Source organism: Mustela lutreola, chromosome 5 (assembly GCF_030435805.1).
Source record: "Mustela lutreola isolate mMusLut2 chromosome 5, mMusLut2.pri, whole genome shotgun sequence".
Taxonomy (NCBI): domain Eukaryota; kingdom Metazoa; phylum Chordata; class Mammalia; order Carnivora; family Mustelidae; genus Mustela; species Mustela lutreola.
The window spans coordinates 15,460,210-15,479,127 of NC_081294.1; the positions used below are offsets into that span (position 1 = coordinate 15,460,210).

The 18,918-nt window shown below is 34.4% G+C and overlaps 1 protein-coding gene across 6 annotated transcripts in view; it reads right to left on the minus strand.

Moving 5' to 3' along the window:
- Nucleotides 1–18,918, minus strand: part of CDH18 (cadherin 18) — a 981,465-nt gene that overhangs the window by 66,830 nt on the left and 895,717 nt on the right. For all 6 annotated transcript variants that reach the window (XM_059173691.1, XM_059173693.1, XM_059173692.1 and 3 more), the window contains 2 exons: nt 15,547–15,800; nt 2,354–2,490 (listed from right to left, as the gene is read on the minus strand). In XM_059173691.1, the coding sequence (XP_059029674.1) occupies nt 2,354–2,490; nt 15,547–15,800 (391 nt within the window). The remainder of the gene's footprint in view (nt 1–2,353; nt 2,491–15,546; nt 15,801–18,918) is intronic.

Consider the following 18,918-nt stretch of genomic DNA (forward strand, 5'->3'; position numbering starts at 1 on the left):
TTCCGTCCATCTAGAAGCCTACACATGAATGTTTTTGCTGCAGTAGTTTATTCATAATTGCCAAAACTTGGAAACAACCAAGATGTCCTTCAGTATGTATGCTATAAAAAGACATGGAAAATCTTTAAATGTGCTTACTACTAATGGAAGAGGCCAATCTTAAAGGGTATACACTATGTAATTAAAACTAAATGACATTCTAGAAAAGGAAAAACTATTGTTCGAGTAAAAAAATGTGGTTACCAGAGGTCAGGGTAAGTAGAGATGGATGAGCAGTACACATGGGGTTTTTAGTGCGGGGAAAATAGTATGCATGATGCTATAATAATGAATACATACAACCACAGTTTCATCTAAACACAGAGCACCACAAAACTAACCTACAACCATTGGGTGGTTGTAATCTACAAACATTGGGTGATGATGATGTGTCAAAGGTGTGACAAGTACATCACTCGGGTGGAGGGTGTTGATAATGGAGGGTGTAATGCACGTGTAGGTGTGGGGGCTCTTTGGAAACTCTTTGTGCCTACTTCTTAATTTTACTGCAGACCTAAAATTGCTCTACAAAAAAAAAAAAAAAGGTCTTAAAAAATAATTTATAAAAAACATCAAGTACTTTTCCAAAACAGGATGTATTAGTAAATACTTTGCTAGTGTGGCTGAATTTGAGATTAATGTTTACAAGCAACTGTACCTAGAAGGGCCCCCAGTGATGTTCAATAAGACACTTAAGTCAAGCAATCAGTGTATGAATGTGCACTTCTTAAGCAAGTCTCCAGCATGACTATAAAACCTTATCTACTGCTCATTCTTTCTACATACCTATTTATATTCAGGATTGAATTATTTCTACTAATGTTTAATTGAGGTGTCCCTAAGGCTTTTTTATTTTTTTTTAAATTATCCTGTATATAATCCAGTACAATATGATCTACTATACTGCTTTACTTAATAGATAGGTATTAACCATTCCCCATATGCAGTACTAACAAAAAAATAAAAATAACTTATTAAGTATATATTTAAGATGTGATTTAAGTAAAAAGGAGCATTTCCTTTGGTGATAATTGCAAATAATATAATTTTCATTGTATATATGAACTAATGTATAGTCACAAATTAGTTTCTATTCGATGCAAATATTATTTGGACTAAGAGGAGACTTAGAAGCAATCTAAAGTATGGTTTCTGGTTGAAATACCTCTGGAAGTACATTTGAGCTTCTTTTAAAGTAAGTTTCTGTTTTTTTTTTTTTTTTTCTCACAAATATCATTTTCTCCAGGGATTCTTCCCTTCAGTCTTCTATACACAGAGCCTGTTCCCCAATAGTGCATAATCTTTTCTGAATCTTTTCAATGCTTTTCTCATTTCTTGGATATATTAACCTATTAATCCCTTTATTTTTTTAACTAATATTGAATCAGCACTTATCATTTGACAGTCATTTAATTGTCATTAGGTGACAAAAAGCATGCAATTCTATTCCTAGTCTGGTTATTTTGAAAATGAAAATTAACCAGAATGATCATAAATGAACCCACTCATGTATTCTTTATAATAGTCATTTAAAAGTAATTAGTGTATGCTTATTTTCGAAGAGAATATTATGTAGAAAAAAATATCTAAATGGAAGCCACTTGAGCTAATTTTGCAGATGTAAAAACACAAAAATATAGGCAGGTTATAAAAGGCTAGAGTAGTCTAATTATTGATTGGTAACAGAGGACATTATGAAAGTACATAAACTATAAGGAGCTATCAACCCACACCCACTAGAATGATTATAATCAAAAGATATATAACAAATACTCATAATCATACAGAGAACCTGGAACGCTCCACTGCTTTTACAAATGTAAAATGTAGCTACTTTGGAAAACAGTCTGGCAGTTCATCAAATAATTAAATACAGAGTTTCTGTGTAACTGAGCTATCTCACTTCAGGGTATATACTCAGGAGAAATAAAAACATGTCTACAAAAAGTTTTCATATTAATCTCACAGAATTTTTTTTTTCATGGTAGGCAAGCAATGGAAAGAAAACACAGAGCAAGCCTCACAATTATGAGGCAAACCAGATACTTTAGACTCAGGGATGGGGTTGAAGTGTTCTGTGATGTCAACTTTCCACCAGTGTGCTGGGATTAAAGTAAAAAAAAAAAAAAATGAGATTTATTCATTGTATCTGACAATGAGTAACTGCATCTAATATGTTCTGCACACTCTGTGAGATGCTGGATGCCAGCGCCACAAATAAAAAGGGTAAGAGTCCCGCTCCCGAGAAAAAACTTGGCATAAATCTTTATGTACAAGTGACAAGTTTTTTTTTATGAGACATAAAGTAGTTTACCATTTTCTGAGGCAGCCACTGTGATGTTGTACCATGGAGTTTCTTCTCTATCAAGGACCTTTGTAGTCCTAATAGTTCCAGTATTGGCATCAATGTTGAAACATCTGTCATCTTCAGCACTGTAGTCAATGAAGTACCTTGGGAAAAAAAAACAGATAACTCTTCTTTTCACTTGATTATATAATGAAGAAAGTGAAACTAAGACAAGAGCAATATTAAATCAGACATATTCAAATATTTAAATGTATATTTTTAGTTTCTGTGTTTGCCTCCTAAGATTTGCTTGGCAACTTTATATTTGCATAGAACTGACATAAATTATTTTTATCTGTTAACTCCTAATTAATGTCTAATTAAATTACTAATTCAAATTAAAAAAAAATACCTTTTTGAATTCCATGAATAGAACAGTAGATGATAGGAATATTGGGATTAATAACTAAATATTAGTAGGACTCTGGGAAGTCTTTAGTACTTTGGAAGAAAAAATGAAAATTCTCATTGCTCTATGTGCAAAATTTTTAGGAAAATAGAAGATGTCAGAGATTAGTTTATCCTGGAATTTCATTATAGCTGAGATTTGAAGATAAATATAAAATAAAGACCAAAACATTTCAATTAATTACCATTGTATGTGCATCACCTAGCCCCCTTGTTGAGTGAGAAAACGAGAAAACTAAATGAGAGGTAGGTTGCATTACTGGCCACAAATCATCTTCCCTCTCCAATTGCAGGGATTTCTCTTGCCAGATTTTGCCTCCAGCCTACTTTAGCAAAGAGATGAGCCCTGAGTGTGTGTAGGTGTCAAACCACTAAATTGTACACCTGAAACTAATATCACTCTGTAAGTTAACTAACTGGAATTTTAAAACAACAACAAAACAAAACAAAACAAAAACAAATAAACAAACAAAAAAAAACTTTTAAAATTCAGAATGAGGTGTAAAGTAATTGAAAGTGATTATCATCATCGGAAATGATGGTGTCCTGTTCCATATTTGGGCCAAGGTTTCATAGGACTTTGCCTATTCTTTCTTATGCCCTGCCACTGACACAAAAAGAACATGCTGGAGCCAGAAGGAAGATTAGAGACACAAGGACAAAGTTGTCCCAGTTTAGGAATCCTATCCTAGAGGAGAGCTACCTAGGAAATGAGCAGGTACATGACTGAATGCACTAGAGTTAAGCAGAGCTGGCAAACAAAAGTCAGCCTACTTTAGCTGATCTTCAACTAACTCAGACACATACACTATGCTTATAAATTACTCATTACTTTTCTTTATTCATTTAATTGCTTATTTCACTACCCCTAAGTTTTAGAGTTTTACATTATCCAGCATTATCCAACAGTTTATTAACATAAATATGAATTAAAAATATAGCAAACAACTCATCATATTCTCTAGAAATGTTCCAAACTATTTCTAGAACTATTGAAGGAAGTGTTTCCTCCTTTCCTTAAATCTCTATTATTTCTCCCTTCTTCCTTAACCTCAGTGTAAGTAACATTTTATCTAGACCTGCAGAACAAAAATGAACTGATTAGGCACAAAGTACTAGGGGAAGAATATTTGAAATCCAGGAAACCAAAGTGAAAATATCCAAATTAAAGAATAATATCCAAATTAAAGAAAGAGCTTGATTTGGTCTAGGAACCAATGTACGTTTCAATGTGACTAGGCCAAAAGGATGTGGTATGCGGCCAGGGGTAGGACAAGCAATCCATGCAGCACGTGCTAAAGAGTTCTTATCTTAAAAAAAAAAAAAAAAAAAAAAAAGGAGTGGGGGGATTTTTAAACAAAGGAAATAACATAATTATATCCTGGAAAAATCACAGTGGCTACTTTGGAGATTTTACTTATGTGTGAGAGAGAGCATGAGCTGGGAAAGGGGCAGAGGGAGAGGGGGAGAGTCTCAGGCAGATGCCATGCTGAGCATGGAGGCTGATGTGGGGCTCAATATCATGACCTGAGATCATAACCTCAAAACCAAGGCAAAACCAAGAGCTGGACCCTTAACCAAGTGAACCACCCCGGCATCTCTACCATGGCTACTTTGACTCTTAGATTGCAAAAAGTTAAACGCGATTCAGAAAAGAAATGATGTCATCTTGAATAAAGGTGGGAAAAGGAAGAAAATGGACAGAACCATAAAAAATAATGCTGTTGGATACAACCTATAGAACTTTCTATTGGAGTGGCATTAGTAAAGGAGGGGTTACAAAGGACTCCATTTGGGTGTGCTTTGTGTGTTTGTGTGTGTATGTGTCCTTGATCTATCATGTAATTGATAAGCCTGTTTACTGAGCTGGATAGAGGTAGAAGAAATAAACAAACAAATTTTCTCCCTTTGGGAGAAAAAAAAAGGGGGGGAGAAATCAATGATTTTGACACACTGTGCCTTAGAAGCCAATTAGATAAACGTGGACTAAAAAGCAAAGAACTGAATATGGGTGCAGAGTTCAAGCTCAAGAACAGCAAATATGTATTTAAGATGCATCAGCCTAAATTTAAGGTTGTGTGGATAGCATGGTTTCCTCTGGGAGACAACTGTAGGAGAAAGGTGAAATACTGGGTACTGCAGCACTCCACCCTTTGAGCCTAAAGCATGTCAGCATCGGTATAAGACCAGGTGGTAGCAAAAGGGGAGGAAGATGCAAGGCGGGAGGCAAAGTGGGAATGGGTGGCACAGAAGCCAAGAAAGGAGACTGTTTCACGTGAACAATTATAGTAAATCCTATTAAGAGGTTGAGTGAGGTTAGTAAGGGTTGATTGGATTTGGGAAGATAGACAGCATTAGCTAACATGAAAAGAATGGTTTCAATAAAATATAAACTGTTTTGTTTTTGTTTTTGTTTTTAACAGTGGATTCAAGAGTATATTGAATGTGAATGTATGAAGCCCAAGAGTCCAGGAAACACAATGCCATATCTCTCCTGGGTGCAATGTGTTAACAGACTATGTAGAACATGGTGCTAAGGTGTGAGATATTATAACAACCTGTGGATACACATGCACATGACAGAAGATATTAATAACATCATGCAGGTCCAAACTGTAGAGCATCCAAGGAAATGCCATTCAGTGAAAAGAACACCTTAAAGAGCTAAAATATAACAACCCTTGCAACTGTGTGATCAAAACAAGAAACAGACCATTTTGCATAGACTGTTCTAATAATAACTATATGTTAATTGAAGAAAGCTGAACACAAAGAAGGAATTTAAACAGGAAGAGGTAGAGGTATAAAGCAAATCCGATTCAGAGAAAAGACAGGAGATCCAGACACTGCAGAGAAGTGGGAAAGAGCAAGGTCATTGGGCTTTCCCAAAGCATTAAGTCCTGGTACCCTGAAACTGATCTTGGCTTGAGTTCCTATCACAAAAAATCCTTCTCGTACTATCAGAGTCCTTGATGCTTCTCCCTCTGCCCCTCATCGCACCTGTCCTCTCAATCTCTCAAATAAATGAATAAATAAACAAATAAATAAATAAAACCTTAAAAACAAAACAAAACAACAATCAGAGGCAAGGGCAAAACTAAACAAAACAAGGCTTCAGAAGTGGTTTTGATCAGTCTGGAAATACCAGCATTAAAGAGAGGTGCATTATAGATCATCTAAAAAGTACATAGTTTAATAATTTTATGAGAGAGAAACAGTGAGATATCTTAGATCTGGCTGCAGAAGTGGGTGGTGATTTTCAGACGTTCTATTGGCTACTAGACTAGCAAGAGCAAAAGAGAAAGAGAAGCTTCCTGTTGTAGCTTGTACATAAAATACAGAAAGAATTTCTTTCCTTCAGCCATACGTTAATGCTCTAGTCAACATGACTGCCCCTACACATACTGTTATACTTGAATAAGAAGAGCTTGCTTTATTTATTTATTTTTAGAATTTATTTATTTATTTAACAGAGATCACAAGCAGGTAGAGAGGCAGGCAGAAAGAGGGGGGAAGCAGGCTCCCTGCTGAGCAGAGATGCCTTCCCCCCCATGCGGGACTCCATCCCAGGACACTGAGATCATGACCTGAGCCGAAGGCAGAGGCTTAACCCACTGAGCCACCGAGGCGCCCAAAGAGCTTACTTTAAGATAAAATATACTTAGGTGAGGAATGAAGGTCGGTTTAATCATATCATCTACTAGGCCAGTGAGAAATTGTCACTATTCTCTTTGTGGCAGCAGTGGCTCAAGGTGCATTTTCAAAGGCTAATATACAGATAGGCTCTTGAACATACATAGAAAAGAAAGAAGAATGTGTTGGGGCCTTTATCAAGAACAAAATTCCTGATTTTCTGATACTATAGAGACAACAACCTCTTAAGGACACTGAAAAACATTTGTATTCTTTTTCTCTGTCTACGAGATGTACCTCCTGGTCTTGATTGATTCAGAATGCAAAGATGAACTCTATGGAAATTTGTCTCTACAACAGATCCAGCATATGTGTGAAAATGCTATTAAGCAATAAAGAAATTAACACAGGTTTGTAAACCAAATAAATGTGATGCTTATAAATCTTTAAACCACTTCTAAGCTCCATGACTTAATGTATCACCTCTTTGAACCTCCTTTGTAAGCAAAATGCAGATATGACCCACATCTTCATTTTACTGTGAGGATTAAGTGAGGTAATATTTGAAAGCATTTTATGGTGAAGTATCAAATGATGAGCCTTCATGGATAAATATCATTTGCTTTATTGTCTTTTAGAAAGGTTTTTTTCTCTTGGAAGCCTTGAGTGTATTTTGATAGGAAAGTTCACAAATAGTAAGCGCTGTTTTTTTGTTTGCTAGTTCTTTTCTGTTTTGTTTTCCTGGAAAAATGTTGTAAGCACAATAGGATCTGAATAAGGATTATTATTGAGTGAACAAGAGTCTCCATATAAATAGCATGAACTACTATTTGTTTCTAAAAAAATCTATCAGAAAAATGAAATTATCTGTAATTCTTTATTGGGTGCATACAAGTCATTTTTATTTGGAAACTATATGAGAATAAAGCTCTTTTGCTTTCACCATTATGTCATAGGTGTATGACTTTGCCTTAGAAGTGAATTAATAAACTAATCAATCATTCAACAAATATAAAGAACCTGTTGATATCTATTATGAAATTAATTAAGGCATTCCATAGTAGCTTTTACTTCTTTTATATCCATTTTGGTAGAAATAATCAAGCCAATAAGTCATCATATTTCACTTAAAGCAGTATGGTTCCAGATAGAGACAGTTTTTTATGGGTTACTAATATCCTTCATACATATTCCTAATATTGTATTTGAAATTTGTTAGTTTAGGAAACAAACTCCTTTTTTTTTTTTTTTTTTTTTTTTTAAGAGTAAGTTCTTAGCTTACTTTCCTCTGTCATTGAGAGATACCTAAACACGGAAAAAAGGACAGATTAATTTATACTTCCCACAGTATTTCACGGAACTCATTATTCTGGATATAATTTTAAGATGTGATACAGTGATACTCGATCATATACCTAGTTGATTTCTGGGACAAATCTATAGGCATATGTGGACCAAACGGTTATTATCACAGAGGAAATGTTGAGACAGATACAAGGCTACTCTAATATGATGAGTATGACACACCATTAGATCCTTACCAGCACTCTATGTTCATCGCGTTCTGCATGAAATAATCAACTAAGTGACAACCTATATTAAATGCAATTTGGGAAATTATATGATCGATGATCAGTAAGATGCTCTCTGTGAGGAACTGGTAATCTTGTGGCTATCTAGAGAAAATGCAATTAAGTTTGTGCCAGCTCAGATTTGTCCGGTAGTCCTTAAGGGCCCTCTACCTGGACCAGTTTCCTATGCAAACATTACCTAATTTCATACTGGTACATGCATGGACCCATTTAGCATCAGAGACCTTCTTGCAATGTTGCCATTGTAACTTGTAATTCTGGGTTATCATTTTTATTCCTACAATTACTCTCTTTTCTGTCATACAACATATCCATCATCTCTTATTTCTGGTAAATATGTATTAACCCAATAAGTAAAGAGAAAATGTATTACCCTGAAATATGATGAAAATTCATTATTCAAATTAGAATTTATGGATCAACAAATATGCAGTCAAGTTATGGTCAGAGCAAACAGTCAATCCCTTTATTCAAGTATTTTCCTTAACAGAAGAAACTTTAAATGAATCACCCGGTTCATCATTTGGCATTCAATTTCCCTTTGATTATGTAGCTAGAAACTCGAGATAATTATTAGTCATGTTAAAGTGCACTGGAACGTTATTTTTCATTTCAATAATAAAATTTCAGTCCTCAGAGGCACCTATTATTTTCATTATACTCTGTTCATTTCACTATAAGAAATTAATTTAGAACTTATGTAATAGAAATCTATTTTTACAGTGAATTACCTAGAGAAACATCACTTGGCTTAAAGTATAGGAGGCCTCTTTCAGTCGCCACACTTCAGATGCTTGTAGATACAGAATGTGAGTGGCAAAGAGAATTTATTTGAGATTTTGCCTCCCAAACAGCAGCTTTTATAAGTTTTACTGACTATGATCAATAGATGGGCTAAAGTTTAATCAATATACACCCTGTGGGATATTACAGCAACTTAGCCTCATCTTTAATTTAACAAAAAGTCACACACCTGCAGTATAGCTTAGATTTATTAAATGATTTAAGGTTCCCTTAGCTGACTTTGGGAATGCAATTTACTCCACAAACCATGTCTCCAGAAAATAATCTTTCTGAAAACAACAAGAACAACAACAACAAACAGAAAAACATAAGGACCGCTTGCCACCAGATAGGGTGTATTGTGCTCAATAAAATGGGCAGCACATAGATCACACAGATATTTTAGAAGCTTTTTAACTTCCGGAACCAAAATCCTGATCCAGTGAAACAAAAATTATCCATGCCTCTAAGTAGCTAAGATATCACAAATGCTACTGCTCCTGAGTTCTAGAATGCTATGGAACCATGTTAAGCAAGTACCATTTCTTTCCAAAAACTACATGCAAGCTATTTGGGTATTTAGTTTCCAGTCAGTAGACTGGCAAAGTGTCACTAAGCCAGAGTTTATGTATTCATTTCAGGACTCAATGAGTTATGCATGTTAACTCAAAAAATGAGCTCTTTTTCTGGGATCAGGACTGTGATTTGGAGTGGGTACCACCACACACGAGGCTGTCAGAGAAATATGACCCCAAAGTGGAAAAAAAAAAAAATCTGCCAGAGTTTTTGTACCTTTATTGAAGCCTTAATAATAAGGTCATAATAAGTGACCTTAATAATTGAGTGACCTTAATAATAAGGTCACTTAATAAAGTGACCACATTCTCACCCAGTCTCTACGATTAGTTAGCTGTGTGAGTTACTCAGCCTTCTCGGTCTAAGATATCAGCATCTTTATAAGAACAGGGCTGTCTCAGAGGCACCTGGGTGGTGTGGTCAGTTAAGTGTCTGCCTTTGGCTCAGGTCATGATCCCAGAATCCTGGGATCAAGTCTAGCATCAGGCTCCCTGCTGAGCCTTCTCTCTCTCCCTCTACCCGTCCCCCCCCCCCCGCTCATGCTCTCTCTCTCTAATGAATAAATTAAAAAATCTTAAAAAACAAAAAAGAACAGAGTTGCCTCCATCATCTTTCAGTCCCTTCACATTCTCGAATATCATATTCACATGACATTTTACAGTTATTAGTCAATGTAAATGTGCTAACCGTATATAATATGATACAAAACACTAGTCATAGACAAAGACTTCTGGCTTTAAATGGGAACCTGCTTTCTCTATCTCTGCCCTATTTGCATCAAATGTCTCAATGTCTCTAATGAATCATGTCCTCTTTTTTTTTTTTTTTTTTTTTTTTAGGCTTTTATTTGTCAGAGAGCGAGAGAGAACACAAGCAGTAGGAGCAGCAGGCAGAGGGAGAATCAGGCTCCCTGTCGAACAAGGAGCCCAATGCTGGACTTCATCCCAGGACCCCGAGATGATGACCTGAGCTGAAGGCAGACGCATAACTGACTGAGCCACCCAGGAGTCCCAAGTCGTCTCCTTTGTACCAGAAGACTATGATAGTTTTGATGAAGGCGGATTAAGACTTGGTATTACGGATCCAATTAAGATCTTCTTGACTAACAATGAAAAAACTTTTACAAATAAATTTTGTCTATAGAATAAAAACTCATTATGTATCAGATGATATCTTTTACATGAATATATTTGAGATATATCTCCTGGTAAGTTTTCATCTTCCTTTCAAGAATAGGAATCTTGCATGCAAACCTTTTAAATATTTGTTTTTACACTACTTTGCAACTTTGCAACATGACCTTGTCATTATTTTGAAATATTTTTAATTGTTTGCTATTATGGCATTCAAAATTAATGCAATATGCCTAACTCCCGTCTCATCATGAACTACATGAAAATTCAGAAATGCACAGGAAAAACAAGTATATCATGACAGATGTAGTGAATACACTATAAGTGTTTACTCAGTGGAACTATAGCTAAACTCAAACAGATTGAACCAAACACTTCTAATTATCTGGAACTAGTCATCTTCTTCTTCTTCTTCTTCTTCTTCTTCTTCTTCTTCTTCTTAAAGATATTTTAGAAAGGTTTTTTTTTTTTTTAATTTTGGCATATATTTCTAAATCTGATCACAATTTTATATATTATGTTAGCTTGTAAATAGGCTATTGTTCCTAAATAGTGTCATGATGAACATTTGACACAAGTATGCAACATATTTAATATTTCCTCTGATTGTTTTGAGTTTATTATACAAAGAAAACATTAAAAATCTTGACAATAAGTAAATGTATAGATAAAATCATATTATGAACCACAGCAGAAAAGAAGTAAAGATGGGGGAAATACTTAGTAATATAATTTATAGTAAAGCCTTTCATCCTATGAAAAATACTGAGGACTTCAATGGTTTTCTTTTTGTTGTAATAAATTAAGTAGTATATGTCTTAGACTTTACAGTATGAAGAGACTCTAAAATTAAGAACAGTTTTGCTCTTGAGATGCTAGAGTTAAAATGAGACTTGACCTTCAGATCCCTCGTCCCAGTGTATGAAAGACATCGGCACGAATACAAGATCCGGGGACTGGCATTTAATTAATGGCTTCCTAAACATGCAAAATGGTCACCTGCTTCCTACTTTATGATATGTGACTTTTGTAAATGCAGCTTTTATTGTTGTTGTCGTTGTTTGTTAAGATATACGAGAGGCAGCAGAATGCTGCTAAAAACAGGGTTTTGGGGGAAAAGTAAAAACAGATCTCAAATCTGAATCACTTTATCACTAAGGAAACTGAGCCCTCAATTCTTCATCTGTAGAATGGGGTGAGTAATATAGACACTTTAGAGTTCTCACAGGACTTTTTGGCATGCTGTATAAAGCCCTTGGCCCACAGACCAAGCTATGAACAACCACTATTTTTAAGTCACTTTCTAGAAAGCCCTCTAGCTTCTCATGTCCAGCATAGGATTGCTCATCCCTCAGTGCTACAGGAAATTCCTGAATTCCATTTGTAATACACCAGCAAGTGAGTGCAGTCTGTTGAAATCAAGGTTTTCTTCAATGCTAGTAAATAGCTTGGTTCTGACTTTATTTTCAAAATAAAAGGTGATGATTACATTGCTGCAATTTGCACATTCTTGTTTGGAGTTAAAAGAGACAGAAGCTAAACCTGGTATGCTCTTAGAAATCTGAGGAATCTTACTAATAGTTTAGAAAATTGAAACACAAAGACTGAAGTCAGAAAGCTTTGCACAAATGCCAGTTAAGACTCAAATTCCCTTTCATTATCAATTCTGCAAACTTGCAGTTAATTGTATTTCAGGGCACATTGCAAGGTACATCTTTTCAAAGTACGTTTCCTTAATTAGTACAAACATTTGGTCCCTGAGAAGGTGGAAGTATAGCTAGCTTTTCTGTTTGTTAATGTTTTCTGTTTTTTATTCACTGTTTACACCTAGAGGCCCCTGTGAATGACACATTTTTATTAAAATCAAGAGTAAATATTATGTAAATTATGCTCCCAAACAGCAGCTATAGAGTGTAGTGATTTGAAGGCAGCACTGGAAGGATTCATTTTAGTTTTCTAACCAAAACAAAATAAAAAGGATAATGCATTTGCTAATGGATTTTTAGGTCTCTTTATTAGCCTTAGGAGATAATATACCAATCATCTTTGCATCCCAGAAACTGGGAGAATGTATGTAACATAGCAGGTATTCAATTAAAAATTTCTAATAACGTGGAGCCATCAATATCATGGGACAATTATATATAAATAGTTTATTTTATTAAATGAACGGTAGATGTTGAAACATCCACATGGCTGTGCAAGAATGTGAAACATACACAGTGGTATGTAATCCTCACAAATGTATTTTCAGGATTTCTGTCCATGAAAATAATTAGTCCTCCGGTTTTACCAATGGACAACTCAGTTCTGTTTGCTCTGTGTCAGGGTTTCCCATTTTCAGCATTATCGATATTTTGGACCAGTGACTTCTTTGTTGTCTAAACATTTAAATTGTATGATGTTCTAGCACCATCCCTGGCCTTGACCCAGAGATGATAATATTTCTCCCTCAGTTGTGACAACCAAACTTCTCTTGAGATACTGCCAAATATCCTCTGGTGTGTGTGTGGTGGTGTCCTTGGGTAAAAATCACTGTTCTTTGTGGAATAAAAGTTTTTTGTGTATGTTGGGATAGATAGAATAACACGGAAAGAAGTTTGTGTCTGATCTCAATTTTTCCTCCCTTTGGTCTACCATTTTAGAATGGTAATTTTAGATACAATTTTTAGAACTAGTCTTCTTCTTCTCCTTTTTTGTTTTTAAAAATATTTTAGAAAGATTTTTTTTTAAATTTTGGCAAATATTTCTAAATCTGATCATAGCATTTTTAGAATGTGTTATGTTGTAAAAATATATTGCAGGATATATCTTTAATATCAAATTTAAGTTTTCAAAAGAAACTCATCATTATCTATAAAATATTTCACATCAAACTAAGAGTATGAATTATTCTTCTCAAAGTGTATTGTCTCCTTTTGATTAAGGATGGCCACATTTATGTCTCTTTTACAATGCTATAGTTTTTCACATTGTTAGAAGAATTTTACTTATTATTATGTGCCAAAAATATTGCTGAAATATGGCATTCCATGGAATAATGAAGCATAGAGGGCTTCTCCTTCATTTGATAACTAAACATATTGACTTATATTTCTATCCTTTAATCAGAGATCAATTTCTGTAGCTGGGTTTTTGCATATTATACTGTATAGTTTGCCTATCCTGAAACTTCAAAAAATGCTTAAATCTTGCTGTAAGTGTGACAGAGGGGTCACAAATTGACAAGGTGTTGTTTTTATATTCACAGATGGAATAGGATTGTTGAATATACACATTAGTGCACAGAAAATAGTTTCTGTCAATGCACAAGTACAGCAGGCATTTCTTTTTAAACTGAAATAATAATGCTTATATAAAAGAAAATTGAAACCTGTTATAAACTTAACATAGATACCAAGGAGAATATTTGCCATAATTGCTTTTTTTTTTTTTAAGGATAATAAATGAAGAATCTGAGAATAAGGACTTGATAGGAAAAAGCAGGCAAATTTGTTAAAGATTTCAAACTTTCTAGGGCCTTGGGATTATCAAAGGGTATAAACACAAGGTAAATAAAGAGCCTTGTCTATGCATCAAACATTTGATTTGTATCATCATTGAGGGAAAAAAAGAAAAAGAAAACACCTTTCTGATCATGCAAAAAAAGTTTTCATTATCACTACTGCATGACATACCATGATAAAAAATATTGAGCATTTACTGACTGTGCTTGGCATATTATATCAATTTAAATTAATTCTATCAACGTATTTACACAACATCATTATTCCTTGATCATATATTTGAGATTCAGCAAGCTTGATTAACTAAAAGATGGTACAGTTAGTAGGTTAAGAAACCAGAATTCCCACCTGATCTTCCCATCTTCAGGAATTTAGTACTGCTCTAAGTAGTAGAGCAGTAGCACTTTCTGCTTCCTTGGACAAGTTAGAATTTATAGAGGGACTACTAGGTGCAGGCAACTCTACTTAGCATTTCATGAACATTGCTTGATGCATTCTCACAATAACTCTCAGAGATAGATATTATTATTGTTATTATTATCATTACAGATAAAGGTAGATGATTTCCTAAATGCACATAACTACTGTTACAGAACCAGGAGGCAGAGATGAGTATAATTCCGAAATCATTAGTTTGTACTATAGCTATATTCCTATCACTAAGGACTCAAAATTCTCTAGTTTATAGTTAAATATTTCTACATAAGTTTTCCATTCAATTACACTCACAATTATTAAGTCAAATAAAAAATATAATCTATGTGGTCAACAATATACAATTGATCCATGAAACACACAGGATTTAGAGGTGTTGATCTCCTCAACCCACATAATGCAGAAAACCCACGTATAAATTTTGACTCACCAAAAACTTAAATACTAAGCCTATTGGAAGCCTTACCAATAACATAAATGGTTGATTACCTTATATTTCAAATTTTATATATATTAGGTACTGTATTCTTACACTAAAGTAAGTTAGGGAAAAGAAATTATTATTAAGAAAGTCATAAGGAAGGGCGCCTGGGTGGGTCAGTGGGTTGGAGCCTCTGCCTTGGGCTCGGGTCATGGTCCCAGGGTCCTGGGATTGACCCCCATGTCGGGCTCTCTGCTCAGCGGGGAGCCTGCTTCCTCCTCTCTTTCTCTGCCTACTTGTTATCTCTGTCTGTCAAATAAATAAATAAAAATTTTAAAAAACTCATAAGGAAGAGAAAAAATATTTGCAGTACTATTATTAAAAAATCCATGTATTATAAGGAAAAATCCACGCGTTACAAGCAGATCTGTGCAGTTCAAGGTCATGCTATTGACCGTCAATGGCATTGAAGGAGATAGCTACATGCATTCTAAATTTGACAGAAACCCATCGCTACAATACTCAGCCAACAACTCAATTAATATTCTAATTTAATCACCTTAATAAAAATAACGTGGAAATAAAATATTTCACGTTTTATTTTATTCATTTTGAATTATTGTGAGAGGCAATAAGAAACTTTATATGTCTACAAGATTAAGACATACCATACCTTACTAAGCTATTAGCACTGTCAGGATCTTGTGCCAAAACTGTGCCAACGACAGTCCCGATTTTGGCATTTTCGTACACTTCCATGACATAGGAAGGCATGGAAAAGAGGGGTGGTTCATCCACATCTCCAACAATGATCTTCAACATGGTAGCATCTTTAAAAGGACCCAAGTGAGAAAAGCGGAAATCAAGATGTGTATTTGCTCCTTCTATGGTGAGAGTGTATGATTTCTTTTTCTCATAGTTCAGTGGCTGTTGGGAAAAAATATATAAAATTTCCAATATTATGACTGCCATTACATTTCAAACATCTTTTTGCATTTTTTAAAACAAACAAATGCAGATAGATTTAAGTCAATCTATTTTCATTTGTCAATAGACTATGAAGTTTGTCTTCACAATAACATCTAAGTCAAAAACCATAAAAACTCAAGTCTGAATCAACTGTAATTTTTCAAAGATATAAACATGATGATAACTAGGAACAAAAAAATATTTCTTAGAGACCAAAAAATACTGCCTTTTGGAGACTCAGTTTCTAGTAACTTCTGTCTTCTCTTCAGTTTGCATTAGCAATCTTAAAAATACTTGGTACAAATTTTTTTAACTTTAAAAATAGATTTTTGTTTTGCATTTAAACAATTTATGTTCTATCACTGATTTTTTTTTTTAAATCTATCATTATCTTACTTTCACCTTGCTGGTTTTAAACTTTGTACTGCATTTTACAATCTGATAAGCTTTTAAATTTTCAATTCAACAACATTTCCTTAAACACTTCGTAAAATATACAAACTTCCGAATCTCACGTTTATTGTTTTACTTTTATTTTGTTTTCCTGGTAATACCATTTTATGTATTTGTTTTGTTTTCATATTCTTTAATATAATGTTTTTAACTACTTTATTTTTAAAATTATCTTTTTTTTATTTATACCATTTGCTTTTTAGCTTTGAGTCCATATTAAATGTTTCCCATAATCCTTTTAATTTTTGTCTTAATCTTTAAAGTAATCCAACCAATTTTTTTTGTGTGTGTGTGTTAACAATATAGGTCAGAAGTCATGGATTTGACTTAAAATAATGAATAAAGTCATCCAAGTGTTTTGCCTGAAGGAACATATGGTCTAATATAGGATATAACACAATAGATATTTATATCACTGTACTTAATGCCATAAGAATATTAGATATTATGAAAATACTGAGGATACAGAATCAGAAATAGGAGTCCCTGTAAACAGCGAGGTATTATTTCTAAGAAAGAGTACTTTTTCATATAACTAAATGTATATGTTACACTTGATGCATATAATAGACTCTATGACCTAAAATGAGCTCAGATTAAGGATTAACAATGTCAAAAAGTTTCATAGTGATGTTGGTGCAAAGGATCCAGACATCAGCCTTTTCAGAGCCTGGTGAAATATCCATTGATGCTGGTATTTCCTGATTAATATCTATGAGAAAAACAGAATATTTTTTCATTCCTGTATCTGCCACTAATTTTACACTAGAATTCTCCAGTCTTGCAGCTTTCTTTCTTGAAAGATCAGAGAATGATTACTTCCTAAGAAGGAAGTCAGATGGTTTCCTTTGCACTAAAAGCCAAGGAGAAGCTCATTAGAACGAGTGTCCTTGGGCGCCTGAGTGGCTCAGTTGGTTAAGCAACTGCCTTCCGCCCAGGTCATGATCCTGGAGTCCTGGGATCAAGTCCCACATCGGGCTCCCTGCTCAGTGGGGAGTCTGTTTCTCTTTCTGACCTTCTGCCCTCTCATACTCGCTCTCTCTCTCTCAAGTAAATAAATAAAATCTTAAAAAAAAATTAAAAAAGAAAGAAAAAGTGTCTTTAAAAACAGAACGATCACTCCTACTGATGATTACTTCCCTTATTTCTTCTGAACTACCTTGGAAAATTGGTCTTCCTAGAGACTGAAGATGGCATAAAAGGAAAAACAATTATTTAATTTCCAAATGAAATATTAAGAACCTAGAACCTATCATATATCTCAGGGACATGGATGAGTCTGGGCCATTGCAATTTTTTTTAAGTTTTTAGAAAACAAATAAAAATGTCAAAAAAAAGTTAAAGACTCAAATTCATAAAAGTAGACCATACACACACAGACACACACACACACACACACACATATGTATATATACACATACAAATTTATATATGACAAAATACTGTATATTTTACATTTATTTTAAAGAAGGGTTGATTAGTTCTGAAGTTTATGACTCCATCAGTTGGGAATCATTTCTTTCTGAGGGAATTTAAAATATAAAATAAAAAAGGATAAAATTATCCTTTTTCCTTCCTTGACTTATCTCCTTGATATTAGTAAATAAGAAGCTGTGTCTTGGGGCACCTGGGTGGCTCAGTGGGTTAAGCTTCTGCCTTCAGCTCAGGTTGTAATCTCAGAGTCCTGGGATGGAGTCCCACATTAGGCTCTCTGCTCGGCAGGGAGCCTGTTTCCTCCTCTCTCTCTTTCTGCTTGCCTCTCTGCCTACTTGTGATCTCTCTCTGTCAAATAAATAAAAAATCTTAAAAAAAAAAAGAAAAAGAAAAAGCATTTATGTCTTTGACTAATTCAGCAAATCTCATCCAAATTTAAATAGCCTATTCTAGAAACAGTATTCACTTGCTGCCTATCAGGAATTGGGTGGATGGAAATGATTCTTGATAGGTGCAGAGGAGCATGGGCTGTCAGAAGCCAGGTATTTTATTTATGGAAAGCAACACTGTTGGCAGGTTTACCATATGTTTAGATCAATGTAATTTTTTAAAGTCAACCAGCTGCATCTGGGAAACTTTATAATGATTAAGGTTTTTCTCTTTGAACTTGTGCGTAGGAGACCTTAAAAATAAAACAAAACAAATAACCCAAAAGCAAAACAGGATTTGTTTACTAGTAATGCTTAACATCTCTTTTTCACTGTAACACAGGATTTCAAAAGTCATCTCCATTTATTCATTGGTGTAGGCTTTTACATCTTTGTGACTCTCAGTGAAATTTGTAGAGACAATTTTGGCCACCTCTACACCATCAAATATTATTATCAAGCTGTGCTCTCAATATGACAGGCGTCTCTTGGTTTGTTTAAGCAGGTCCCTTGGCAACATAGATGTCATTTATCTTAACACTAGCCTACCTACTGCTAAGGTACAGGCTGTTTATGCAGACACATGGTTTCATGCTTATGATTATCTAATATATATTTAACTACACCAAGGCAGGGATAATCATTTTGTAGGACTTGTTTACCACAAGACGAATGGCAGATGGATGGATTGGAATCCAGCTAGAGCCACCAAGGAATGAGAAGATTCTTTAAGTGGAGACAGGGACTTTAGAAGCGAATGA